This window comes from Lagopus muta, chromosome 12 (genome assembly GCF_023343835.1).
Source record: "Lagopus muta isolate bLagMut1 chromosome 12, bLagMut1 primary, whole genome shotgun sequence".
NCBI lineage: Eukaryota > Metazoa > Chordata > Aves > Galliformes > Phasianidae > Lagopus > Lagopus muta.
Window position 1 is genome coordinate 13273981 of NC_064444.1, and position 27211 is coordinate 13301191.

A 27211-nucleotide genomic window follows, 5' to 3' on the forward strand; every position below is an offset into this window, starting at 1 on the left:
ATATTACCATTTGATATTGGCATAACTATCCTGGTTAGATTAGGTTCCAAACTTCCACAAAGTTCAAGAATTTGGATCACGAGCCCATGTCTGTTTTGCATGCCTTCAATAAAAAATTATTTACTTTCATTTATAATACATTTTGATTTTCTAATGTAAGGGAAGAAGCAGAATTTCTTAACTGTTATTCAGTGTAAGACAAAGTTTGTCACAATCTTTCTTCCCGATCTGTGATGTTCAGATGGGTTCTATCTTCATCTGACACTGCCTGCTGGGTGGATCAAAAGGGCCACTGCTGCCCCAGGGAGTCGGCAGGGCCTGGGAGTGCTACAGAACCTTTTGGTGTTCCTATCCCTTACTTACAGGGTGTGTTCACAGCAGCACCTTGCTCTTTCAATGCAGATATTTGTCAGACTTCACACAGCGTGCTGATGCATGGTTTTGAGAGTCAATCACTGGTGTCTGCAAATAAAAGTGCTAAGTGGTACAGCAGAGTTGTTTCGTTTTACTGCTGTATGTTCCCACCTGAGTGCCCTTACTGTGTGAGTTAGCTTCTGTTGTCCAGGTACATCCTGGCCAATGGAAATGTTGTCACTTGGTGTGAACAGGTAAGGGAAAGGGGAACGATGCCTGGGATCGATTACTTTTAAGGAGCTAGTAAGCATACTGGTGAAGTATCGATGACTGTTCTGCAGTAGGTGAATATTTTTCTTGTGCAGGTACTTGCCAATGCTGTCGTTTTCCTTTGTGGTAATTTGATGGGTGCATTTCACAAACGCCAAATGCAGGTTGCTTCGTGGGATTTGTATAGATACACGTTAAAGTGCATTCAGGTCCGAATGAAACTGAAGATTGAAAAGAGGCAACAAGTGAGTGAAGTGGTTCTTGCTATGAATTGCTTGTTTGCATTTCTAAAATTGGTGCAATTTTATAAGGTTTGTGATTAATGTTCGTAGAAGGGCTTGGGCAGATCTTCATAATACCCACCTCACATCGAAAATAAAAGTTGTGCCGTTAGTAACAAAAGAAGGAAGTTGAAAGGAGGAAGCTGTTCCATGCAGTTTGTCTGTATGAAAATCACAGTATTTGTTGCAAGGATGTTACTGCCAGTTATTTCAGCTAACTTGTATTTCCTAGCACAAAAGGTTGATGGGGCTGGCCTAACCCAAAAGAACATGTCCTTAATGTCCTGACAAATACTTTGGGGTAATTTCAGCAGTTTTGTGCTTCCCTTTGTTATGAATTTTCTTTGAAATTCTGCAGTATTGTTTGTTCTTTTATTTTCTTGTCTCAGAAACTGTTTTGCTAGGAGAAAATTGAAACTTAAGTGGAAAAAAAAATCCAGGCTGGATGTGGCTCTCAGCAGACTGGTCTAGTGGCTGGTGACCCTGCACATAGCAGGGGGATTGAAATTAGATTATCATTATGGTCCTTTTCAACCCAGGCCATTCTGTAATTCTATGAAAGAATCGTATAATACATTACAGTTTGGAGTATGATAACATTTACATCTCTGAACTCCAGGGATATTTAAGGAGTAAGCAAGGAACTTTAATCTCCTACTGAGGAAGGACTGTAAGGAAGTATCAAAGCTGAAAGTAGCATGCCTTCCTTTTATCCTGGTGTGAGCAGGGTTAGGAACAGCAGCTCTTGAAGGCTGATGTGAGCTGAGTTCTCTGCCCACAAGTTCCCAGATAAAAGGAAGGGGCTGAGGAGTGACTGACATGACAGAATTGAAAAGAATGCCTCTGATGCTAATCTTGTGAGATGACAAACCTGCATGAAAACCCTGGCAGAAAGCTGTTCCCTGTGCAACAGCCAGCAAAGTATTTAAGCAGCTTACAGAAGCACTGTGCTTCTAAAACATCCTTGGGTGATGTGGTAACTTGCACATATGTTTTATGGTTGTTTGTTTGAAGTGAAGATGAGCTGAAGTCTATGGACAGTTTACTTTTCAGCTGTGTTGCAATTTGCCAGACAATTCTGAGTTATCTTTTTGCCACCCATTTTTTCCCTATGAAGATAATACAAGAACTGCAGGTTGGGGTTCATCATCACTTCCTTGAAAGCTGTGTAACATGTCAGCAAGCATCACATGGCCCCACGACATGCAGTGGGGCTCTGTTTTCATTTGAGTTATTCCCCAAAGTTTGCTCTCCTATTAATAAATTGCTGGAGGAGAGAAAGGAAGCTGTTCTATTTCTGGGAGACAGTCTCAAGCCAGACTGCTGTCTAGGGCTCGTTTAGCCAAGTGCTTGATGAGTTCCTTCTTCCCACTGTGATCCCAAGGAATTTATTTTGGTGGCAAGTGCTGGTTAAGCAATCCTGGCAGCTTCTTCCCATCTGTGGACTGCTGCATGGTTTCTTGGGAAAGGGAGACAAATTTTAGGCAGAAGGGACAGAGTTTTACTCAGTTACACAATCGTCTGGCTTTGCTGGCAGTGTCATCAGAAGTTCCTGCTTGTAGCTGCTCCATGCGGTGCTTCCCTTTCTGTGGTGACCCTGCTATGGAGCAGCAGAGCCCTTCCTGGATTAAAAGCACTCTTCCTTTGTATTCCTCTTCTGCCTGGCAGATTCATGCTGTCTTCTTTTGAAGAACAGGCTTTTAAGACAAAGCCAGCGTAACAGATAATGCACTGAATATGCAAGTAATGTAAGTGGTTTATGAAAAGATTTATTCTCACACAGCTCAGAAAAGTTTTATTTCGGTGGCATCAGTTGCTGGTTTGCTCTGTTTGTGAGTTTTTAATACTGCATAGATTACTAGTTACAGAAACTAAGCTTTTATCTAAAGTTTATCAGAAAATGCTCATGTAATCCTGAGATTGGCTTGGGGGGGGGGGGGGGGGGGGCGGGGAGGTTTTATTTTATCTAGAAATTGTAGTAATATTGATTTTCTTTACTCTGTTTCATAGTTAGAGTTATGTGGCATGTGGGTCACAAGGAAGAAAATAAAATGCAACCCTTACTCAGTTGTAAAATCAGTGTTTTTGAGAACTGAAATGGAACATGTTTTTTTTTCTGGAAAATGTGACATTCGTTCCTCAAAGGGTGATTGAATAAAGAGGTTTTATCTCCTAAATTCCTTTTTGTGGTCACTAAATCCTGCGGCTTCAAAATTAGTATATGAAGAGTTTTACATCCTTCATTTTTTTCCCCCCCTTTTAGGAAAATTTGCTTTTATCCATACTGCCAGCTCATATATCTATGGAAATGAAGCTGGCAATCATAGAGCGACTAAAGGAAACTAATGATAATAGGCAAATGCATGACAACAACTTCCACATTCTATACGTTAAAAGGCATGAAAATGTTAGGTAAGTTGAAATACGAGAGGTATTTGTATTAATATAAGCTGCTAATTTCTTAGCACATGTTGTTCAGTGGTACTGAAAATCAGAGACAGACTTTCAGGGTGAAGTGAGCTCCTTTCCTGTCGATGAAAAATAATGTCACCCAGACTCGTAATGAGTCAAGATGCTTCGCCCTGTGTTCTGGAGTTGTTTTCCTAAGGCTGAGGTGCTTTCTATTAAGTGCATTTTAACGTGCAACTGACTGTGGAATAGACACATCTTTGTATTTCATCTGTTTTTTTTGTTTTCCTTTTGTTCTTGTCTAGTATTCTCTATGCAGACATTGTAGGATTTACTCGCCTTGCCAGTGACTGCTCTCCTAAGGAACTAGTAGTGATGCTGAATGAACTTTTTGGAAAGTTTGATCAGATTGCAAAGGTACATGTTGCGGTTTGTTGTGCAGCAGGGATTTAATTTAGTTAAAATTCAGTTGTTGTTAGAACTTCAAAGTACTGGAAAATAAGAGGGCCCTACTTACTGTATGGTATCAAAGCAGGAATTAAGAATGCACAAAAATAAGTCATGCCATCCTAGCTGCTTTTTTGCTACAGTAGGAGCTGGGGTGAAAGATACTTGGTCACTGTTTGCAACTGCTCCTTGGGTATAAGAATATAAAAGAGTTGGGATTTTGAGTGATACATCTGAATTTTTCACTACTTTCTGCAAATGGCCTGGTTTAAAAAGCACTTGCATTTTGTGAGACAAGGTCTTCCAGCTCTCTTGTTGGGCTATAAGAAGAGATTCTTGTGGTGTTTTGTATTTCTTTATTTTTTTTATTCTCTGTTTTTGTTCTGTCATCTTTTCTATTATGTAAGGATGTTGTAGGCTCCAAACTGCCTAATAAAAGCTAACCTGGAAACTGAGCTGGATACTGAAGTCTACCAGCTCTAACATAAGGTTACCCACTGATCTCCAAAATGGAGAAGCTCAGGGCCGTGTGAGCTGGTTTACTCAGAATCTACTGGGTGGCTTCAAATGTTGTAGAATAACGGATATTCTTTTGAGGCTTGAAGTGACAAGAACAGCTTAGTTCGATCACTTGACACTGATTTGTTGCAAATGATAGTATTTTTTAGTTGGTGGAAAAACTGCTTGGCTGTTCCCCAGCAGGGATGGTTTTGCAGCTGGAGTGGCAGCTGTCCCTGATTATGACATCTCCCCTTGTCAGTCAAAACCTTCACAGCCTGGCCTGCTTGTAAACCTTGTAGCTAAAATTTGTCAGTGATATCTTAACAAAAGACAATATGATGAGGTCTTCTTTTCTCTCTTCAGCCAACAACAGGCATACGTCTTCTGTTGCAGAGTTTGGGAGTTTTCTGCTGCCAAACTGCTTTGATGTTAAGTGACAGCAAACTCTGCTGTGTGCCAACTTCCTCTTCCATTAAATTTAAAAATAAAATTTTTGTATGCAGATATACCAGGTTAGGCATCCTAATTCCTAACTTCTCCCTAGATTCTGTGAAGGTTTTATGACACTGCCCTAAAAATCTGATGGAAAGGTGAACAAAGTGATTAATTTATTATCACCTGAATAAAAAAGATGAATAAAAGATAGTTAAGTAGATTTCATCCTCCAAATGATAAATTCTTTGAAAGTTTTTTTCACTGCTGTAATTCCATTGATGGTTTTTTTCAGTTGCAAACAGTTCCAAGAATTAATTCAGAAATTATTAAGATTGGATTTCAGAAACACTTGAAGTAGTAATTTCTGTTACCCTTAAGTCATTTGAATGCAGAGAATGAGAAGTAGGTTTTGCTTCAGACAGGATTGAATACAACCTTACTTTGTCACAATGACGTAGAGAAGTCCTAGTTTTGGTGTCATTGGTCTCCTTGCAGGTTTTTCTTTTCTTTGTTTGTTTGTTTTTTCCCATTAAATATGTTAATCATTATTTTTCAGGAGAACGAATGCATGAGAATAAAAATCCTGGGAGATTGTTACTACTGTGTCTCAGGACTACCTGTGTCCTTGCCGGTCCATGCCAGAAACTGTGTTAAAATGGGACTGGACATGTGTGAAGCAATAAAGTAAGCATAACACAAAAGACTTTTTAATTGTATAGACCCTATAAAGGTATTGAATCAAGTTATTGTTAGTGTTGTCATTGTCAAATGTGATTTATTGCCTCTAGTTTGATAGTTACATATCAGGTCGTAAGTTTGTCTCTTGCCTTTGCACTGAGCATATAATGAGACTAAACCTTAATAGATCTCCAGAAGGAAGAGAGAAGGACAGAAAGCTAAATTATGCTCTAACTCCTCTCTTCTACAGGCAGGTGAGAGAAGCTACAGGTGTGGATATCAACATGAGAGTTGGCATTCATTCTGGGAACGTGCTGTGTGGTGTGATCGGCCTCCGCAAGTGGCAGTACGACGTCTGGTCTCACGATGTTTCCTTAGCCAACCGTATGGAGTCTGCAGGCGTACCTGGGTGAGGTCCTCCACTCTCACTGCTGGCTCACTGTCATCACCTTTCTCATAGTCATGGCTTGTGGAATTTGTAACTGTTCCGTGACACAAATCAATACAATGGTGTGAATAAAATGGGACAGATGTGTACTTACCTGAGCAGTAAAAAGCTAATGTTTTCTGGTTGTTATTTTTTGATGAGCTATAAAACTATATTATTAGAAAAGTGACTACTTCTTGACCTCTCCTTCATTTGAGAAAGTTGTGTGGCTTTAGCGCTGTATTATTGTGTCGGCTTGACCTGTGTTGGGTACAAGGATAGTACTATATTTGTAAGAATAGAAACAGAATTTAGGTTGACAAAGAAAAGCTGCATATTTACAGCAGCCAGTGTTTCTGCTGATATATCAGTTGGTTCCTTTGTCACTTGATTTATATTAGATCTATGTTCAAACACTTCACGACCCTGAACTCTCAGAAATTAAAATAGACCCTGGAGAGGAGTGTAGGAGCGTCCAAGGAAGAAGAATTTAGAGCTGTTGGCTGTTGTGTATTCTCTCTGAGCTGTATTTGGCATGGGCAGAATGGGAAGGAGAATGAGTAGGCCTGGGTGGATGAGCTGGGGCAAAATGTAGCATGACTTGCTTTGTGTCACTCAGCAGAGCAGGGTGTTTGGCTTGAGCCTCAGATTTTTGCTGTGCTTTTGAAGGTACTCACTGAAAAGGACAATTATAAATGGTTGTTTTTTTTTTAAATGCTAGCACTGCATACTTTCCTAAATGAGGACAATACAGTTGGTTTTTAAGTTGAACCTTGGGGATTAAAATTTGGCAGGGTTTTTTTTTTTTTTTTTTTTTCCTGTCTTTCAGTGGTTTACACAGAATTGACCATATTGAAAGTTTTGTTTTTACCCTTCCCAAACAACGCTGTAATTTTGCAAGCTCTTGGTATTCTTTGCAAATTAATACTTATTAATGGAATGGCATTCTGAGAGGTGTATATTTTCCATTGAAAACTATGAAGCATTGAGATTCCAATTACTCTTTTTTTTTTTTTCTGCTCAATATCACTGTCATTGTAGAGTGTCTTCTTATTTGTATTTTAGGTAAGTTCTGCAAAGTAGAAGGATACGAATATCACATTCTTTTCTTTCTTTGGTAACAGAAAGCAGACTAATTGGAACTTAATTAATGGTTGCAATATCATCCAGGCTGAGTGTTTCAAAGCAATTCTGCATGGTTAAACAAAAATACGGAGTTGCGAAGTTTCTTTTCTTGGCAAAGCAAACAACACAACTCTGAATATGACATGAACACCATACAAATATCACATTTAGGACTATTGCCGAACCTTAAAAACTGATTATTCCAATGCGTTTGTCATGCAAATATTTGATTCTCTGATAGAAATAAAAGTTATTTTAGGTTTGCTTGCTGATTCCAAAATGTAACACACAATACTTTCTGTAGCACTCACTTTCCATGTGTTAAAACTGGCCACAAGAGTTCTTCTGTTCCTGGAAGACTGAGCCTTCCAGGGAGGTGGGATTTCTACTTGTTGTGTAGTTTCTACTGTGGAAAAATAATCTGTCTGGGGTTCTCCATAGTTTCCAATCTTAGCTAGTTCTCCTTTGGAAGTGAGCAGAAGTTTTGTCACTGGGAGCAGTGTGAGGCTTTTATTTAAAATAGGAAGTGTAAGTGTGTTGGGCCTTTGTGTGAAGAAATTCTGAAGACTTTTGAAAAGATGCAGAGAAACTGCTCATTTTATGAGTAATTTATTCCTTTTGACTGAGTATCCTTGTTCTTCTTTCATAGTCTAAAATTTATTTACATTTGTAATAACATAATAATATATTGGTAAAACAACAAGCACTGCACCAAGATTAAAACCACATTTATGACCATTTCTCTAACATAGTTGTGCCTGAAACACTGAAATACATGCTCAGGCATATTAGCATAGGGAAGTGAGAATGTGGTGTTTTAGTTATTCTGCTTTGATAGAGGTGCCTTAGTGCATGTCAAAGCTTGCCTTGAGAGGCAGCTTTAGCAGCTTTTGTTATGTGTTGATCACGGAATCCAGTAAAGCATTAGTAACTGTTGGAAGTTGTCAGCATAATAAGTCAAATAGAAAGAAGTTTACAGTAAGATCTGAAATGTGTTACGATAGTGTGTGATTTGGAAAGAGGAGAGAGGATCCATAACAAAAGCGGATACTGAACAGATGAGGTAAGTAGAAAAAGACAGGAAAGTGTGTGTTTTAAATGCTGAGTTAATACAGACATCACTCAGTATGCCTCAGCTCCTGTGAGGGGGGAGAAGTGGCAATCAGAAGCTGGCTGTAAGATTTCAGATTCAAATACTTGCCTGTATTTCAAAACCGCTTAATCCATTGGAAAAAAAATCCCCAAACATAGTCTTTTTAGAAAATTGCCCGTAAGCAAAAACCTCTTACCTTCTAGTTCCAAAAGAGTTGTGGGATTTTTTGCTCTTCTGTGGGAAGCCACAGCCCGTGGGTCTTCAGCTCTTGGCTGCTTTATCTTCACATATCCTGTTCAGGTTAAGAAAGTTGAGCTGGACTGGACCATCACCCCCTTTTTTCTGCAGTTAGACAGGTGCTGTCAGTTTCCATTCTAGAAGTGTGCTGTTACCAGCTCTGTGCTGATAGCTTGTAAGGATGATGGTGCAGTGGTTAACCCCTCTGTGCCAAGGAAAAATGGGAAAGTTGTGGGATGATGGCAACTAGAAAAAATATAACAAAATTATGTGCATATATACACACTTATGTGTATAGATGAGGCCTCTCATATCTCAAGATATGAGGTCTCTCATTGACAGATGTTGTGTGGAAGAGTGTAACTCATCATTTCCGTGGAAATATGTGATTCGGGACGCTGAACTAAGTAACATCCAAGGGGAAAGCATGAGTGGATACAACAAGTGCCAGCTGCTCCCATTAGACATGTTGCTGTGTTATAATCTAGCTGTTTCTGTCAGAAAAGACAGACTTCAAGACTTACCCTCCTTGTTGACAAAAACCTTTTCCAATTTTTTTCCATATTTTCTTTGTCACTCCTCGTGCGTTTCCAGCCCAAGACTGTCCTCCTTTGTGCGTTTTATGTGAGCTTTCCGTGCAGCTCTTACCATCCGCAACAACCTGCCTGTATGTCTGTTTTCTCAGTCATCAGATCTTCGGTAATGATGTTTTTTCTCCTATCTCCCTCTTTCTCTTACTGCGCTTATTTCTTTTTAATCTTGTACTGATGCTATCTCATTCTGGGAAGTGTTTTTTGGGATACTTTGTATGAAAGATGTACAACAAAGGACTGCGGTGATGGATTGCAAATGCAGTTTTAAGTACTGGCAGGATTTTGGAGTTCGCTGCCAAAGCACGTGGTGGCTGAAAAGCAGAAATGTAGCAGTAGCCATTGAAATGTAAATGAAATGCTTAGTATGACCTTTCTCTAAATGCTTGGTTGTCTTTTTCTTTCTTCCGTTCTCAGTCGTGTACACATCACTGAAGCAACGCTAAATCACTTGGGCAAGGCTTATGAAGTAGAAGAAGGAAATGGACACCTTAGAGATCCTTACCTTGAATCCATGAATATCAAAACCTACTTGGTGGTTGATCCAAGGGTATGTGCGTGTTTTTAAACACATATCTAAATTCATACATTTTAATTAGAGGTGTCTGTGGGGTGAGTCATCTGAATAATTTAGAGTTGGGACTTCAGATCTGAAAGCACATCCTTCAGTTCTGTGTCTAAAACCTCATACGTGGTTCATATAGTCAGCATTTATATTCGACCGTGTATTTGCTTGAAGCATGTGGCTTACAAATTCAAATCAAAAGGTGATATGAAGTCGTGAGAGAACACCCATGCTGTGTAGCCACTTCCAGATACAATGTTCTCTGTGAAGTAGCTTCCAGCAGCTTCCAGTAGCTTCTCCGTGCTGTTTTATATGCAAGGCTCACCTTCCTTTCAAGCTATGAGGTTAGAAACTGTTACCCATTTCGGGATGAGTAACGCCTCAAGCATTACTAGTTTGGATTGGCTTGCGGCTGGCAAGTAAAGCACTTCAAAAGGAAAAACAGAAACGGTGAACTCCTTTCCTTCAGGATCTTTACAGGGAGAGACAGTGTAGAGCCACTTTTAATTATCAAGAGCTCAAACTCATCTTCCTTGTATGTTTTATGTACGCAACACTGAAACAACCTTCCCCACTGCATGCCCAGTCCACAGATTGAAGATCTAGTTCTATTGAAGTGGTCTCTGCTGACATGGAGATACCCATGAGATGGTAGCAAGTAGCCAGTCAGTGATGCATCCATTTATTCTGTAGTTTAATCTTCCTTTTAGACCCACAGAGGAACTGCTGCATGAGCACTGCCTGTTTACCTGTTGTATAAGGATATAATCTAAGAGGGAGTCTGTCATCTTTTTGCTGACTATTGTTTTGATATGCTCTAGCTCAGAAATTGGGAATCTTATATTCCTGCTGTTGTGCTGATTGCATGGCAGTTGTACCTATAGTCCCAGGATCTCTGGTATCATCACTCTCAAACCAGGAAGCTTGGAAGTTGTTTTACAAGTGAAGGCTTGTAAAGGCAGCTCAAGCAAATTCATTATGTCATGATTTACTACAACTGAAATTAATTAAATGAGAGAAAGGAATCGAGGTTGGCTGACTTTGCTGATGAATGTCAAGTCCTAATAAGTGGCTAGGTTAGTTTCCTGTTACTCAACTACACTGAGCTTTGTTTGCTTGTAATTTGTATCATTACCTGTTTTCTAAGTTACTGTGTTTTTCTGTTAGTCCAAACAGTGCATATCAAATAATCATCTTCCTAAAACAAGAGTGAATGATGGGCTGAAGATGCGGGCATCTGTTCGGATGACACGTTATTTAGAGTCCTGGGGAGCAGCCAGGCCCTTTGCCCACCTAAACCACAGAGAAAGTGTGAGCAGTGACTCTTCGACTTCACAAGGAAGGCAAAGAAAGGTGAGGTTTGAAGTGTTTATGTCATCTTAAAATTATGAACTACTTGTGTCTGTGCTTTGAAACTTGAAATCTGACGTATTTTTTGTGGGTGGATTCCTGCCGTTACTTTAAATATGTGTACAGAACTGAGCAGGTATCTGTGCAACAACTACTTCAGTCAGAACAATATTCACACTCCACTTAAGTCTAGCATATCATGCTTAGAGTAAACATTCAAAGAAAAACATTGAAACTATCTTTTCTTCTGGCATTTCTCCATTCTGGGTTGTACTCAATATGTGTGCTTTTAGGACAAATTATTTCTTTTCTAGCTTCTAGATGCATTCATGATTTACTTGAAATGTTATGGAAAATAAATCGTCCCTCCATCTATAGTAGGCTTTTGTCAGTAAATAATTTAAGAAAACTCATTTTTCCTATGATCTGCCATTACTGGAAGCTGAAAGGAGGAGATGCACACCTCTCAGGTGTGCTTCCAAGGCCCAACAGAGGCCTAGAGATGGCAGTGGCAATTTTAAAAATGAAGTATCATTCCATTCAGGTTTGTGCAAGTGGTTTCCTGTTAACTTGTCTCTGCTCATCTTAGTTATTTCAGTGTATGGAGAAAAATCAGAGAAATTATTTGTGAAATTATTTTCTAATAATTTTTACAGAAAGGACAGAAAACACCCACTTGTTAAAGCAGAAAATGTTGCTGGGAAATGTTGGTTTTGATAGGCTTTTATGTTTGAGAATGTTTCTTGAATGTTTGTCAATAAAACTGTTTTTTTACTTCCTCTCAATAGTTCATTCTCAATAGTTGTTCACATTGTTGAGTGTGTAACTTGTTCTTTATTCCTTACGTGATTTAGGAAATACCTCTGTGTTCCACTGGGCGCCAGAGGACTTCTGACAGGTTTGTTGAGTTTGGTTTTTTTTTCTTGATATGTGATTCTCTGTTCTGTCTACTGTAGGTATGTGATCTTTTGGCTGATTAATCAGTGTGTATGCTGTTTCCACAATAAAAATGTTCAGCTAGGCCTCTGGACTTTTAAAAGGCATCTAAATTCATGTTTGTTATAGTTGGCACTCTCTAAAGGCTTTCTCCCCAGCCCATCTTCCTTCAGTTTTGAAAGTAGCCAGATGTTATTTTAATGTGATTTAGGATACCTGTACTTGTCAAAAAGCTTTTTAGTTAAGATAAACAATGTGTGTGATAATTCCACTGTGTAGTTTGGATAGAGAGGATTAAGAGATTACTGGTTTCTGAATAGCATTTGTGACATGGACTTCATATTGTTCACAGAAATTCCTCTCAGAAGGGAAGAATAGAGGAAGATATTTATGATGAAATGATGTCAACCATTGAAGGACTCAGTTCAACTAAGTATGCAAAGCTTTTATTTTCTGTCATCTTTTTTTTTTCTCGATTTTAACTCCAGATGCAAAACTTAATTCTCAAAAATGCTACCAGGTATTTGTCTTGCAATGTTTTGTTTAAATTGAATTTCCTTTTTGCTTTGGTTTTCAGTAATAATCTTGTTATTTTCATTCTTTGAGCAAGCCAACGGCTAGTCTAGCTGTTCTATGTGGTATGGCACTGTGAAATAACAGAGTTATCACTTTAGGACTGTCCAAAGCAATGAGTTGAGTTGCAGTGCAGGGACAGGAAGTTAATACTTGTGTTCTGTTTATTAAAATAAGAAATATGAAGATATGGGGTGCAGTCCTGACCAAAGCCTATGTATAAAGCCAAAATGTGGTTTTGGGGTATTAATAAAGTTGGTTTAATGTCAGATTAGTTCATAGTAAATGGTCAGTCAGTAGCAGATGGTGCGTTTGGCATTAGTAGGCATTTGGATTTGATGATTTTTGTAGGTCCATATTCTATTGTTACATTTAAAAACAGACAAGAGTGGGCAACGTTGTCTTCTCCTTGTTTTTTTTTTGTTTTGTTTTGTTTTGTTTTGTTTTAAAATACAGAGTTAGATTTCCTATCAAATGTGAACCAGTGAATTCAAGAAGAAAATCTTTCATCTAAATTACGGCAAGGACATTAACACTGTTCTTCCTACTATTCCTAGTAGGTGATGCTGTTGGTAATACTTAAGGGCAGAGTTTGGAGGCTGTCAGCCATCTCTAACACTTGCTGTCCTATGTGACTATTTTTAAACTGCAGAAAAGGTCTGGGGTTACATTTTGCACATAAATGGCAAAGTCTGCCGTTAGTGCAAGTTCTGGATCTGCCTGTCAACAACCTAAAAACTTAGCAGTTCATGGGTCACCCTATGAATTATAAAGACTTTTCAGAGCAGTCAAATGTGTATAAATCTGCAGCACCATCACCCTGTATAAGTACAGTGCTTTTGCATCCTTCCTGGGCTGTTCTGTACATTCTGTAACATGTGTATCTCTGTGCATGCAGCCCATGGTGTGGCAAATCTGATGACTTCTGTGGATTTTCACTGATATTTGCAGAACCTGGTCTTGAAAAAGAGGTTGGTAAGAGCAAAATAATAGTTTTTGGTCTGATTTCTGGTTCAGAGCAGCATAACAGTATACTTAAAACCGTGTTTTCATTCTTGAACTGGATTCTGGAGATGAGTGCAAACCCAGAGAGGTTTTTGGTACCTAATGGAAAGTGGGTCTCATGATTCGTTTAAGTTGGCCACTCTTCCTTGACAATCCATGTTCTGGAAAGTGTTTCTAATCTGTGGTTAAATTCTTGCCATAAGGAGTCAGTAGGAGTTAGGCTGGTTTTACCATATGAAGAACTTTCAAAAGTAATGAGAATTTAAAAAATATAAATACTGCATCCATAATGAAATTACTTTCAAATTGCAACTATAGTACCGTTATTGTTAGGTTCCTAAATTTGCTGTGCTGTGATGCATGTGCATAGTTGCTGGAGCACATATATATAATGAACCAATATGCAGTGTGTGTGTATTTGTAAAAACACACACATGTATGTAGTATGTATGTCTACACACACATGTCTATACACTGGATCTACTTCCATGTATGTCCTTTTTTTGTAAGGATTTTGATCACACAAATCTGTGAAGTTCTGATTTACATAATTGGTGCTGGATTTTCCTCTAGGCTAGAAATTATCCTTTGCTCTGGGCTGGTGTATGTTGCAAATGTTCAGGTGACTTTCTTTTGTTGTTTTTTAGTTCTACGTATGTTTTGAATAGTGCAGTGTAAACCTATATATATGTAATCACAAAAACGGTATAGCATTTTAAACAAGGTAATGTTCTTTATAATAATCTGATTTATTAAAATCTGTGTTTCAGTATCGCACCATTACCATTCTGAAACTGAAGAGTTACTTTGCGTGTGCAAGTTTTGTGTTCCTCTGTATTTTTCTGATACAAGTGTTTGTAATGCCCAAGTAAGTGCCAGTATTTTAATAACTTCTAATTCAAATTTGGGGTCCTGAGGGGTGCCCCTCTTGGGTGTAATTTAACCCTCCATAAAAGGGTGCGTTTGTGTTGTTGGGAAATGAGCCCAGATATCACTACGAAAATAAAATACAGATATTTCTTAAATAACCTGTATGACTCTTTAGTGTACACAGGGAGATGATCTGGGGATTGAGGATTACTGTTTTGTAACAGCCGGCTGTAAAAACGTTGACTGAGTGCGGAATAGAAGAATGGCTGGTAAAAAGGTGCTCAGTGCTCCTTTTTTCTGTAGAGCTGCAAGAAAAGAGCTTCCAGTTTCTTCGCGTACTTCCAAGAAAGCAGATGTTTGATGTTTCTGAAGTTTATAGCACAGTTGTTTTCTTCACGGCTGTTGGAGTGCAATTTCCATGTGATTTATGCATAAGGGTAATAGCTCAGGCCCTCGGTGAGGGAATAGGATAATTTAGTTGTATTTGTACAACACAGCAACAGTAACTTGAGCAATTTGATGGTTATCCAGGGCCAACAGAAGGGAAAAAAAAAGCCTATTCAAAATTTGAGAAACAGTGTTAGGAAACATTAGTCTGAAGTGCAGTCTGAATGACATTTTCATTTAGCGCTGGTTTGTTTAAATGCTTTCTCTTCTGTTTAGAACTGCAAAACTAGGAATTTCCTTTGGCATCGTTGGAATCATCATTGTACTTATTTTGTTTGTGTGCTTCGCTGAGAAATGTATGGTACGTATGAAAATGTGGACAGATGTGATTTGGCAGTTCAGTCTGTCTTTCAGGATGATGGGGTAAAGCTGCTAGTTTCCATAGGAGCTGCAGGAGTGTAGGACCTCAGGTTGCCAGAAGATTTTACTGCCTGAAATGGATTGTTGTGTTTGAAAATTATTACTGTAATTCAGAATAATTTGAGTACCAAAATAGGTGGCTAGGAGGGAGGAGGAAGTTATTAACACTTGTGTGGCAGGGCTGTTTTCTTATTTATGTTCATTTCTGTGTCATTAATAGTAATTTTGGCTGTAAATCCTGAGGTTTCTATAGTGGAAACAATATTAAAAGCAAAACAAAGTTTGAATTAGTTTTCATAATAATTTGTAAAGCCCTAAGAAAATTATAAACATATGAATATCTTGTTAGATACAGTTAGATAGCATGCATGGCTTTTACATACATACAGTTTTTATACAGGTAGGTGGATTTTATGTGTGTAGATGGTGTATATGGCTATGTAGAGAGGTATGTGTGTGTATAGGTATGCAGGTAGTTTCTACATATGTAAAAAAAAAAAAAGAAAGAGAAAAGAAAAAGAAGAGTTCCAATATTACAATCAGGCTTGAGTTTTACACTAGGAATGTTTGGTAGTAGCACCCTTGAACAATGTTTGCAGTCTCTTAAAATCATAAGCTCTATTACATGGTTTTTCTCTGCAACAGCAAATGGAGGGTATTAGGATGGCAAAGGAACTGACTGGTTTTGGTTTAGACACCTGCAAATGTAGTTCCAAGGAAAACTCTGTAACTGAATAAAAAATGCAGTGCAGGATGTCATTATATTTTTCTAAAACTTCTCAAGCCCCTTCAATCCGATCCCAACTTCGTATCTTTATAGCAGAAATTCAAAAAAATGTAATCACCCAGTATCTTTGGACTAGATGATCTTGCAGGTCGTTTCCAAGCTTGTGATTCTGTGATTCTTTGGAATGAGAAAGCATTTTCTCGCTTTTCAAGCATGGAATCCAAAGTAGTAGGCATTGAATCTGAATTTCTGGATTCAGAGTTGTAAATTAGGATTTCAACAAAAGGGTCTTTTCTCTCTCTTGCACACACAAAGCATTTTCAGATTTACAGATATTTCTTCCCTTATGTTATCCATCTTATTGAAACGTGTTTTTTTTAAGCAGATGTGCTGCTCAGAAAGGTGGCCTTTCCTGCGCCGTCTTTGCATTATCTCAGAAAAAGTGGAAACAATGCCTTTACTTAGGCTTCCTTTAGCATTCATCACCATAGGTGCCTTGTTGATTATAGCCATTTTTAACTTGGTAAGTAATTGCATTGTCTTTATTCTGTGACCGTACTTTGAGCAGCGTTGTGTGTTCTTTTCATGAAGGGTTTAGCTCTTGCTTTTCTCCTGGTGTCCAATTCCCACCTGAGTTGACTTGCACGTGGATAATGTGCCATGCGAAATAAAACAATTCAAAGGAAAAAAATCCCACTAAAACTGAAATTCTGAGATCTCTTTTACATCACCTTTTCTTGTTTCCAAGATGGCATTTATAATTACCATAGATTATGACTATCATCACCAAGATGTCTTCTGGTTTTTAATGTAAGTTTAAGTGCCTGTATTGGGTAGAACACAGACATTGTCAGTCATTAATGCTAGACTAGATGCAAACAGAATCCATGTTTAACCTTAGTTGTGTATTGTATTCCACCTGGGCTACACACATCTGAAAAACCACTCTCTGGTGTTACCTTATGCTCAAGACCATGCCATTTTTTGTTGTTGTTAACAAGCATTATGTACATCAAGTTAACAGTTAAACCTCTCTGGTAGCTAACTACTAAAAGTGACATATTTCCTATTCCACGTTCTCAGTTTATCAGTCTCCTGATTCTGTGGGGAGTTTGTACTGAAAGCTGTTCTGCAGCTTTTGTAGGGCTGTGTTTCTGCTGGCTCAGGTCCGTGAACTGACTCACAGCGGTGTCATGTGAACACCGCCAGACAGCCCAGAAGAGAACAGGAACAGCAGCTGTGTCCCACTCGCCAGTCTTACTGTGCCAGTTAGCTGCTGGATTAGCTTAGCTGTAATGTGAAGCTTCACCTCCAAATAAATGAACAAAAGGTAAACACTTGGCCATTTTAACATTCTTGCATTTAAGGGGCATCATGAAATTTTAACACTTACATTGCAGTAGCGCTGAAAGGGCAAGCAGATAAGGATTCACTGTATAACATGTGGAGAGAAGACATTTAAAATAAATTACTACCTGCCAACTGATTTCTATGGTTTTGTCTTTTTTTTTTTTTTTTGCTAATAAATGAGACTACTGAAAGGAGCAGTGCTGCAAACTTTACTGGATCAAATGGCTTGAATGGCACTGCCAATGCGACTTATGTCTTCATTTCTCAGGTAAAAAGAAATAAGGCTTGGATGGTGTGTATAGTATAAATGGATGCAGTATTTTTATACACTTTCATGTTTTTATAAAAATAGAATTAAGTCACTGAACTCAAAGATTATTACTTCCGCAAGGTAATTCTTGAAGTGTTTTCTGTAATTAACTGTGACTCAACTCTGCATCTTCTAGGGATTTTCTGAAGGCTCCATCAGTAGTGCATTAACCCAAAGGCTTAGCTTGCTTTGGTTACTCTGCACTTTCGGAAGCTGTTCCCTAGCATTTGTGTCAGGGACAGTTAGATGCAGCACTCGGTAACTAGACAAAAGTATCATTTCTAGGGATTTAATATTTTTAGTCCTTTAACTTCAAAACACTCTATTTAGAGATCATTCAAGTCTGTGGGATGCTCCTTTGTCACCTGGCCCTTCCTTTACATGAAGAATGTGTTTTTGAGCCAGTGTGAGGAGCCTTTGATTGATGCCCTAAGGACAGATAAGTTACACACATTTAATGCAGATTTAATTATACTCATCTAATTTTGTAATTTTCTGTTCTTGCATGTTTGTAAATCAGTCATTTGAAAACACAACTGAATACTTCGTTGAAGAAACTGTAAGTAGTAAATACTTTTTATTTTAAAGCCCAGATCTTTGAATACTGTATTTATTTTTGAGGACTGTCAGGCTTTGTTGCTCTAAAAAACAGCTTTTCTAGGTGCTTAGCAGCAACAAAGTTCTTCATGAAACCAGGTGTTTCAGTTGCTGCTGCTGTAATGAAGGAAGTGTGGCTTTGCAATTTTTTTGGGTGGGGGGCATTTGAAAAAGAGAGATACGAGAATGTAGGATCAGCTTAAGGTTACAAAGGGAGCACTGTGAAAATAGGATGAGTAGTCTGGAGTTTCTGCCTTGGAGCCAGTTTGTTGGACTATAAAGCTGCTTTAAGTTATTCCTGAACTCATAATAAGTAATTCATAGTCTTCAGAAGATACATTTTCAATACTCTTCAGTTTTAATCTGATGCTGCACATATTGGCATATGATGCTTTTTGTTTAAAGGTTTGTCTCCGACAAATTATAAAAGTAGTAGCTAGGAGAAGTGTTACATTCTGCACTGTAGTTCAATTAAGAATAAAGGTTTAATTGTATTTGGTGATTATAGTTTCTTTTATTTAAATTTACATGGTCATGAGCTTAGAGCATTTGCTATGTTTGAAAGCCTTATGCAGCATAAAGTCTGAATAATGCAACTGCATTTAAATTCTTCTTTTCCAGTATTATGCTTATTGCTGCATTTTGGGGTTCATTGCTTGCTCAGTATTCCTTCAAATGAGCTTCGAACTCAAAGTTCTCCTCCTGTCCATTGCTGTAACTGTATACCTCATCATTTTTAATACCCTTCCATATAGAAACACGAGTGTCTCTGTCAACGTTACCAGGTGTGGTAGAAAATTTCTTATTAACAATAATGTTCTATTAAAGGAGATGTTGATATAATAGCTATAACATTAAGATAGCAAAATTGCATCAGTCAGACATTATAAAGCTTTTTGTTAAGTTTAACCCCAGTGACACAGAAATACCCTGATCTAATTGAAGAAGCTATAAAAAAACACGTGGAGAACTTTTACTGTTCATTTGCAGGTCTCTTTCTCAAATTTTCAGCATATTCCCATACTTGATGATTAGAATAAATTGATTTTGCAGAGACCAACTGTGGGCTCTCTGTACAGTTTAGAAAAGCCTAAATGAGCTGTTAATTTAGCCTTGAATCCCAGACTAATCATATCATGAGAATTTAGTTTGATACATTGTTGAAAATTCAAAGTGTAACGAGGAACTGATTTTACTAAAAAATATAAATGCCTCTCAGATTTCCACGGAGTGATTTAATGGCTGACTTTTTAGTAATTCTGGTTCTTATTTGTTATCAGCTTCCTTTCTACAAATAAGAAGGTTTTGTTGTTGAATGTGAAGGCCTTGTTGGCTGTGTTTTCTGTAGGACAGTATGGGCAATACCTCATTGCAACAATTAATGAAGTTTCAGTACTGTTTTGTTGTTGTGTGAAGAGTTCATGTACCGCTGTGAATGGGGATCTTTCTTCACTATCAGATAATTTCACAACCAGACAGCCACTGGCAAAAATGACATTGCTGATCTATATGTGTGTATGCTTTCTGTTGCCCTCCCTACCCCCAGAGCAACTCTTAATCGTATGGGATTAATACAGAGGGTTTTGTATTGCTTTCCTGTTTACAGGCTTTTCATTGAAGAGCCAAGAGTAATGATTAATATATATCTGGTTCTGTTCTACATAACCCTAATGTTACTTGCAAAGCAGGTATGTACTGAAAAAGCAATAGGTTATTTGTCCTTTACTTGCAGCCAGTTAATTTAAATAAAATGTAAATGTATATGTGGGTATATATAGATATATATAAATTCTTCTTGTAGTTAACTGTAGATAATGCAAAAAAAAAAAAAAATTACTGTTAAAAGGCAGGAACATTTTTGCTCTTTTCTCTAATGCTCTAAATAGCATTTATATTAGTCATAACTTTTTGAACTTCCTTCACTTTGGATCCATCTATATTTATATGTAATTATCCTAAATCAAGGTAGCAATTAAATGTAAAAACAATCACACAATTAATAAAACATCTTTTTTTAATACACCTGATGCTACCCGAATGGCATTTATTCATAGTGACTGCCTCTTATTTTTCTACCTTCATTTTTGAAGCACACTGTTTGTAACTGTTTAGGTTCAGAAGGTTTTAAAGAAATGTTATTGCCTCCACACTGTCGGAATAATTGGACTCATGTATGTTTCAGCAAGATATTATATGTATTTATTTAATTTATCATGTTGTATTCTTGTGCAGATTGACTATTACTGTCGACTGGATTGTCTGTGGAAGAATAAGTTTAAAAAAGAACATGAGCAGTTTGAAACAATGGAGAATGTCAACAGGCTGTTACTGGAAAATGTACTTCCAGCACACGTCGCTGCCTATTTCATTGGTGAAAAGCGAAATGAGGTAGGTTTTCTCTCTACTAATGACAGCAAATTGGATGTCTTTGGCACAGAACATCAGGCTAACAAGCACACAGAAAACTACAAGGTTCTGCATTATTTTCCATCTTGCTTGTGTCCCTTTGTAATTTAATCTGCTATCCAGGAGAGCTCAAAAAATGCAAATTTTAGTGTCAGTCCCTGAAATCTGTTTTCAGAATTGGTCACCTAGCTTTGGGACACAGTTTGAGTTTGCCAAATAATGCTGATTTACTGCTTTCTAAAGACCATATTTTACTGGAGAAAACAGGATTTCTTTCTAACCAAGTTAGTCCAGCAACAGCTAGTATCTCTGTGCTAACAAACCCTGTGAGAAAAGTTGATCATTAATGATTTTTCAAAGACATCCTTCTGATTTTGCCAGCATGTTATCAGAATAAATATTGCTGATTTTATAGCCATGCTGAGTGGGAGAAAACAGGCATGGTCTAGAACAGATTAGAATTGGAGATAAGTAGATTGTAGGCAAATCAACTTTGTTAACTTTTCTCTTGAAATTGGACACACCCATTGTAAAGTACTGCAGCTTATAGGAAAACTGTAATTTGATTTACCCACTGCAAACAATAATCGTGGTTGTGAATACCTGTGGTGGAGATCAACTGCTGACAGTGTGTGATTATATTCTTCTCCTGTAGGACTGGTACCATCAATCTTATGACTGTGTCTGTGTCATGTTTGCATCAGTGCCAGATTTTAAGGTGTTTTATACTGAGTGTGATGTCAATAAAGAAGGTCTGGAATGCTTGCGACTGTTGAATGAAATCATTGCTGATTTTGATGAGGTAATTAAGGTTTTGGCTAAAGGGGGCTGGATTACATACTTACTGTAAAAAGCTTCACTGGATTTGTGAGCAGCAGAGGGAGAAGTAACACCTTTAGTCTGAACTAATACTTTGAGTTCAGCCTTGCAATCTTGGAAATAAAATTTATTCCATCTGATGGGATCACGGGATCACCTAATTCATTAGTAATATGGCTTGAAAGTCGTGAATTTCACTACTTTTATTATATGAACTCTTAGAGCAAGACAGCAAATTGAATACTCAGTGCTTTCTTACATCTAATGCTCGTGTGGTGATAGTGTTCCTGGAGATGTTCATTGCAGACTGAAATAGGCTATTAAAGTCTCTATTTTCTTTACCTTAACAGCTCTTGTTAAAACCTAAATTCAGTGGTGTTGAAAAAATAAAAACAATTGGAAGCACTTACATGGCAGCAGCTGGCCTCAGTGTCACACCGGGCCAAGAGAACAACCAGGTGAGTTTTCTCTGAAATCAACCTGCAGTGTTCTGTGTTTTATGAGGCTACCATGCCTGCATGTGCATTTCAAAGCAACAGAAGAAAATGTCACGGAAAAAGGAAATTATCAAGAGTGCCCTTCTGAAACGTGGGAAAAGGTCACGAAAGCATATTGTCTCACATTTACGATTTTCGAAGCGAGCATTAAGAATGTAACCCCACTATATTTCTTACATATTTTCTCTCTGATTACTGTAGTTTAACATTTCTAGAGGCACAACAGTAGCTCTAATGATAAGGAAGTAAAAGAATTGCTGCCAGAGAAATAGCCATCTCAGAATGTGACAGGAAGCTTTTTATGCTACCTGAGAACCTGTACAAAATGAGACTCTTCCAGTGCTGCGTTAGATCTGAATCTGAAACATTCTACAACAAGAATTAAGAGCAGTTTTTTCTGTATGCAGGCTCACTTTCACCATAGTGGGATTACACAGGACATTAGGATGCAGGTAGCTGTTATGTGCATATAAAGCATGTACATTAAATGTGGAATTCAAAAGGAGATAGGTAAATTGATTATAACTAGCCATGCCAGTTGAATTGAATCAATTTTGAATACCTGTTGAACTATGCCCTTTTATTCCGTGGCCCTATCCTTACGTACTTTATACACGAATGGTACTGTTTTGGAATAGTAGCCTAAATCCAACCTTCTGTGTTGTTATTTGATCATTAACACATGTCACAAACTGTGTAGGATAAGGAGAGACAACATGCACACATTGGGATTATGGTGGAATATGGAATTGCCTTGATGAGTAAACTGGATGGCATCAACCGACATTCCTTCAACAACTTCCGATTACGTATTGGTAAGTTGTCAAGAGCACCAACTTTTCATCTTCATAAAAATTAAAAATGAAGTATTTAGGCAAATGGAGCGTTCCATAACACTCAATACTTAACTCTGAGTGCAGTATTTAGGTGCTTATAAAATGCTGCACAGTTGCAAGTAGTGTTGTCTAGTCTAGCTTTTTTAATATGCCAAGCTAATGAAGGAATGCCTTTTTCTAATCACTGGAAGGAGCAACAAGAGGACTTCAGCTTGGATCAGTTTGGAGAAAACTACAGATGCAGGTGAAGAGGGAGATAGCCTGTAATTAAATAAAGTCAGTGTTAGCATTATACAAGTGTTTTTTTCTATCTATTAAAACGAGAAGTTTTGCTTTGGTGTGAGCTCTACCCTAGCCCTTGGACTTTCCATTATACAGTAAGTAATTTCACATCTCCCAAGCCCAAATGCCACTCAGTGCTACATCAGTGGTAATACTGCTAGACAGTCAGTGTGGTGCAGTTTTCTGTTATTGTCTTTCCTTTAGACTGACAATTTATAGCTAATAATGAAGGTAGATATCAAGTAATTTTCTGCTTCAGTAAAGATATCTGCTTTTATTTATACAGGGATAAATCATGGTCCTGTGATTGCTGGTGTAATTGGTGCCCGGAAGCCTCAGTATGATATCTGGGGTAACACCGTTAATGTTGCCAGCAGGATGGAGAGTACAGGGGAGCTTGGAAAAATCCAGGTAAATAAATGTACAAGCTTTGGAAATTCTAAGCAATTATTTCTAATTGGTTATGGATTTTTTTTTCTTCTTTGAATAATCTGTACTATTTCAAAGAGTTTTCTGATTCTTTTCACATAAAGGTCACAGAAGAAACGAGTAGAATACTACAGGACCTGGGATATTCGTGTGAATGTAGGGGACTCATTAACGTCAAAGGAAAGGGAGAACTGAGGACTTACTTTGTTTGCACCGAGACAGCCAAATTCCAAGGTATTGGACTGAACTGAGGCTAAGACAAAGTTGATGCAAGTAGGCTTTGAACTGCCTCCCTTCTGTGAAGACTTAGAACTTCCCTCCTTATGTGAAGGAGATTATTCTAAAAATACACAGATAGTATTCATAGTTCTTCTGCATCGAAAGATAGGAGAATGTGTGTGTTTTTGGTGTTTATTTTTTTCAGTTTTTTTTAATCTTCGAAAGAAGCTCTGAAAAGTTCCTAGCAAAGCACCAGTCTGAGAAAGACTGCCTTTTCCTGAAAGGATTTCAGGATTTACCTGGAATTGTCGTGAAGCATTCTCTGTTGGTTCCTTTCTTTACTTGCACTGTGAGAGTCTAATAGCTCCAGTAACAAACTATGTGGATGCACTGCTGAGCTCCTTTCCTGTTAAAATATTCCACTGCTACATTTTTTGTCACATAGCACACAGTATTGCATTTGTCACAGACATATTGAGATGATTCTCCAGGCGCCGCACATCCTGCTATTAATGCTCAACAAACTTCATGGCAGAAGACGGCAGAATAATGGAAAGAGAAATACAAGTAAGCTCCGAGCTGAGCGCCTTTGAGGTGGAAAAAAAAAGTAATTGCACAGATTTGGATGACTTCTTCATTATCTTCTCCTCCTCCACTGCAGTATCATGTATTATGCAAGTGTTTTCCTAACCAGCAGCTGTCCAGAAATCTTTCATCTAGTTCGGGGTGTTTACATTATATATGTTGCCCCTTGTGTTTATGCGCCTCTGTATTTAACACCTGCATGCGTGTATTTTACAGTCAGATAGGAGAATGGTCTTTAAAAATCTGGCTTGAAATTTCAAAAAAATATACCTAGTGCAGTTTCTGCTGAATGCTTGGTTAGACAGACTCTGGTACCAGCTTCTAGCACTGACATCCAGCTGGAATCCTGCATACTGACTGCATTCTTGAATGTTTTTGTAGAAGAAAATAATCTGTTTTGAATTATTTGGAAACTGAAAAACAGATCTAATGAAATAGTATTAGAAACAGTAGCAGATACTCTATAAACAGAGCTGCAGCTGAGATGAGTTTTCCTTTTTTAATTTTTTTCTATTTTGTTTCTTCAACTTGACTGGCTTCTTGCTGATTTACATTCCTTTTAAAGGCAGTGCAGTTTATGAAACAATTTGGTTTTGAAGATTACAGCAGGATATGTGGAAAAACATGTTCATAATGGAAATGCTTGAGCAGAGCCTCAATGCTGAAAAGTAGGCCTAGTGCATTGGTAAGGCGATCACAGAAACTGGCTTGCTGTAAGTTGGTTTGTAAAGTTTTTAAGATGTTAATAGTTTAAGCAAAAATCTAAATTAGCCTTTACCTGCTTACAATCAATCTATTTTCTGCTGGTGGAGATGACCATTTTTTCTAATGATGAGGTCTTCTGGCTAAATATATGTATTAACTAAGGACGCGTTCTCCCCTTATCCCTTAGAACCCCATGGAGTTTGACTAAACAGCACAGTGATTAATAAATGCAACATCTGCTTTGTTAAGCCTTGCTCTTTTACAAACAAAGCAGCATCTACTAATTTGAGGGGTTCATACCAAATTATACTGGAAAAGATTTTAACAAGCGGTCATACATTACTGCCACTTTCTAATTACTGTGTAATTTCTTTAGGAAATGGAGTGACTGTTTCAAGACAGAAACAAATCTAAATATTGTGGATTTTAAAAACTGTACTTACAGTCTGTCAAATTGGTAGGTCAAAACTATGTTTGTAGTAATTCTCCAACAGAAAACAGCAGGCTAGAAAACCTTAGTTTGAGGTTGTCAGGCTCATGTATGGACTCTGCTGAGGATGGAAACTTCATACTTGGTGTCTTCTCAGTATCAGGTCAGTGTTGTAATAGAATAAACTCTCAAAGAGCTTTTGCTACTCTTGTACGATGCGTGTTTGTAATACCAGATGCTCTACAAGCATTTGTTTTGAGATATTTATTTATTGTGTTATGAGGACCATGCATGTGTGAAAGACTCAGCAGTCTTTCATGGCAAATGGTAGTTAGGTGAAGTGGCTATTTGCCTTGTTAATATATTTTGAAAAATGCATCATGCCTATAGCTAGAGCTGGCTCTAAAGTTCACAGCACTAGTAGAATTTAGATGTAAGTTATCTATGGAAAAATACTGGCTGTCACTAACAGCATTTTGAAATGCTTTTGTTTACATTGTATTGCCTGTCAGGCTAGTGACTTGCTTGGGCATACCTTAACCTATAGAAACCTGTTGCTTTTGAACTGGAACTAGTAAGTTTTTTTCTTTTGTTTGAAAGGACATTGCGTCCTGCTCACTGAATTTTAGTTTGGGTAACAGATTTATGTAAAGAAACAGGGATTCATAGCTGAAGATGACTAACTTCTTGTTAGGAATGGATTTGCATACTATAGAAATTGTATACTTATACTAGGAAAACTACTCAACTACAAAAAAGTTCCATTTAAGAGACAACTGTTCATTGATCTTAAGAGAACTGTGAACTTAAGACTGAGAAAGTGATCTTATTAGAAAATCTTCACAGCGTTATTGTTTTTTGAACTATGAAAATGACACTATCTAATCTGAAGAGCTCATAATGTTTTGAATTAACAATCTATTTTAAAGAACAAACTTTTGTTTTTATTATTAAATAAACAACTTCCTGAAACTTGTTTGTTTTTGCAGTTATTATGAAGGGAAGCAAATGGATGAGCCCAGGCTCTTCTCAGTTCTGTGTAGTGATAGGACAAGGAGCAGTGGCCTAAAACTTGAAGATAGGAAGTCCCATAAAGAGATGTGGAAGAACTTCTTTACGGTAAGGGTGGTGGAGCACTGGAACAGGCTGCCCAGAGAGGTGGTGGAGTCTCCTTCTCTGGAGATATTCAGGACCTGGCTGCTTGCCTCCTTGTGCGACCTGCTGGAGGGAGCCTGCTTTAGCAGGGGGTTGGACTCTGTGCTCCCTTGAGGTTGCTCCCAACCCCTCCAATTCTGTGATACCCATGAACAGGAGCTATATTTCTTATACCCCCTATAGAATTAGTAAACTTTTTTTAGTTGCAAAGTGAATTTCATACATATATTTAAGAGAATTCATACAAGTAGAAAATACATACTGAGAGACTTGCATTCAACAGCTGAAGTATAATTTCAGTGCTGTTTTCTGCCACCTGTGGCCTCCTACTGCACTATATGATAGGTATGTGAGGTAGGTGATGGGAAATTAGATCCTAAAAACTGAGCCAACAATCATTTGGCTGGAACTGTTGCTTTACATCTTGTCTTCTCTTGTAGCACGAAAATAAGTTTAAATATAAATATTAATGGAAAACTCACTCCCTTGAGAACGTCATGGTAATCAGCTACAATTAGCCACTGCTGTGGAAGAAAACCCCAGTGATTATTTTATTAGTAAACTAAAAACAGTCTGCGACAGTTGAAATTACTGGGGAAGTATTCAGGGTGACAGTTCAACCTTTTTAGGAATGAATTTTAAGAATTGTGTAAGTTTAAAAAAAAAAAAAAAAACAAGAAAGCAGACAAGCACCTCTGCAGCTCCTTTTTATAGTGGAGGAAGAAGAGGAAAGGAATTATGAAGATTATGTTGGACATAAGGCTGGAGATTAAGTGGAATTTGTTATTCTGCTTTACCTCTAAGTTAGCTCTTCATTTCAGCTTCATGCCACTTCACATGTTACAAACTGTTCATCAGATGGAGATGAACTACTGGGTATCACTGCTGTAAAGTCTAAAGTAACATGGAAT

The 27211-nt window shown here is 37.8% G+C and overlaps 1 protein-coding gene across 8 annotated transcripts in view; it reads left to right on the top strand.

Annotated features, from left to right (window-relative positions):
* ADCY7 (adenylate cyclase 7) overlaps positions 1-26121 on the top strand; it is a 62376-nt gene extending 36255 nt beyond the window's left edge. For 7 of the 8 annotated variants that reach the window (XM_048958349.1, XM_048958354.1, XM_048958351.1 and 4 more), the window contains 23 exons: positions 720-869; positions 3169-3317; positions 3620-3731; positions 5254-5381; positions 5626-5784; positions 9265-9397; positions 10580-10765; positions 11617-11660; positions 12051-12131; positions 13170-13242; positions 14047-14144; positions 14810-14894; positions 16063-16203; positions 17212-17298; positions 17861-17899; positions 18559-18722; positions 19544-19625; positions 20170-20325; positions 20999-21145; positions 21513-21620; positions 22360-22474; positions 23064-23188; positions 23311-26121. In XM_048958349.1, the coding sequence (XP_048814306.1) occupies positions 720-869; positions 3169-3317; positions 3620-3731; positions 5254-5381; positions 5626-5784; positions 9265-9397; positions 10580-10765; positions 11617-11660; positions 12051-12131; positions 13170-13242; positions 14047-14144; positions 14810-14894; positions 16063-16203; positions 17212-17298; positions 17861-17899; positions 18559-18722; positions 19544-19625; positions 20170-20325; positions 20999-21145; positions 21513-21620; positions 22360-22474; positions 23064-23188; positions 23311-23457 (2709 nt within the window). In that variant the 3' untranslated portion in view covers positions 23458-26121. The remainder of the gene's footprint in view (positions 1-719; positions 870-3168; positions 3318-3619; positions 3732-5253; positions 5382-5625; positions 5785-9264; positions 9398-10579; positions 10766-11616; positions 11661-12050; positions 12132-13169; positions 13243-14046; positions 14145-14809; positions 14895-16062; positions 16204-17211; positions 17299-17860; positions 17900-18558; positions 18723-19543; positions 19626-20169; positions 20326-20998; positions 21146-21512; positions 21621-22359; positions 22475-23063; positions 23189-23310) is intronic. The other variant, XM_048958357.1, reaches the window with a different exon arrangement.
* Positions 26122-27211: the final 1090 nt, after the last annotated feature.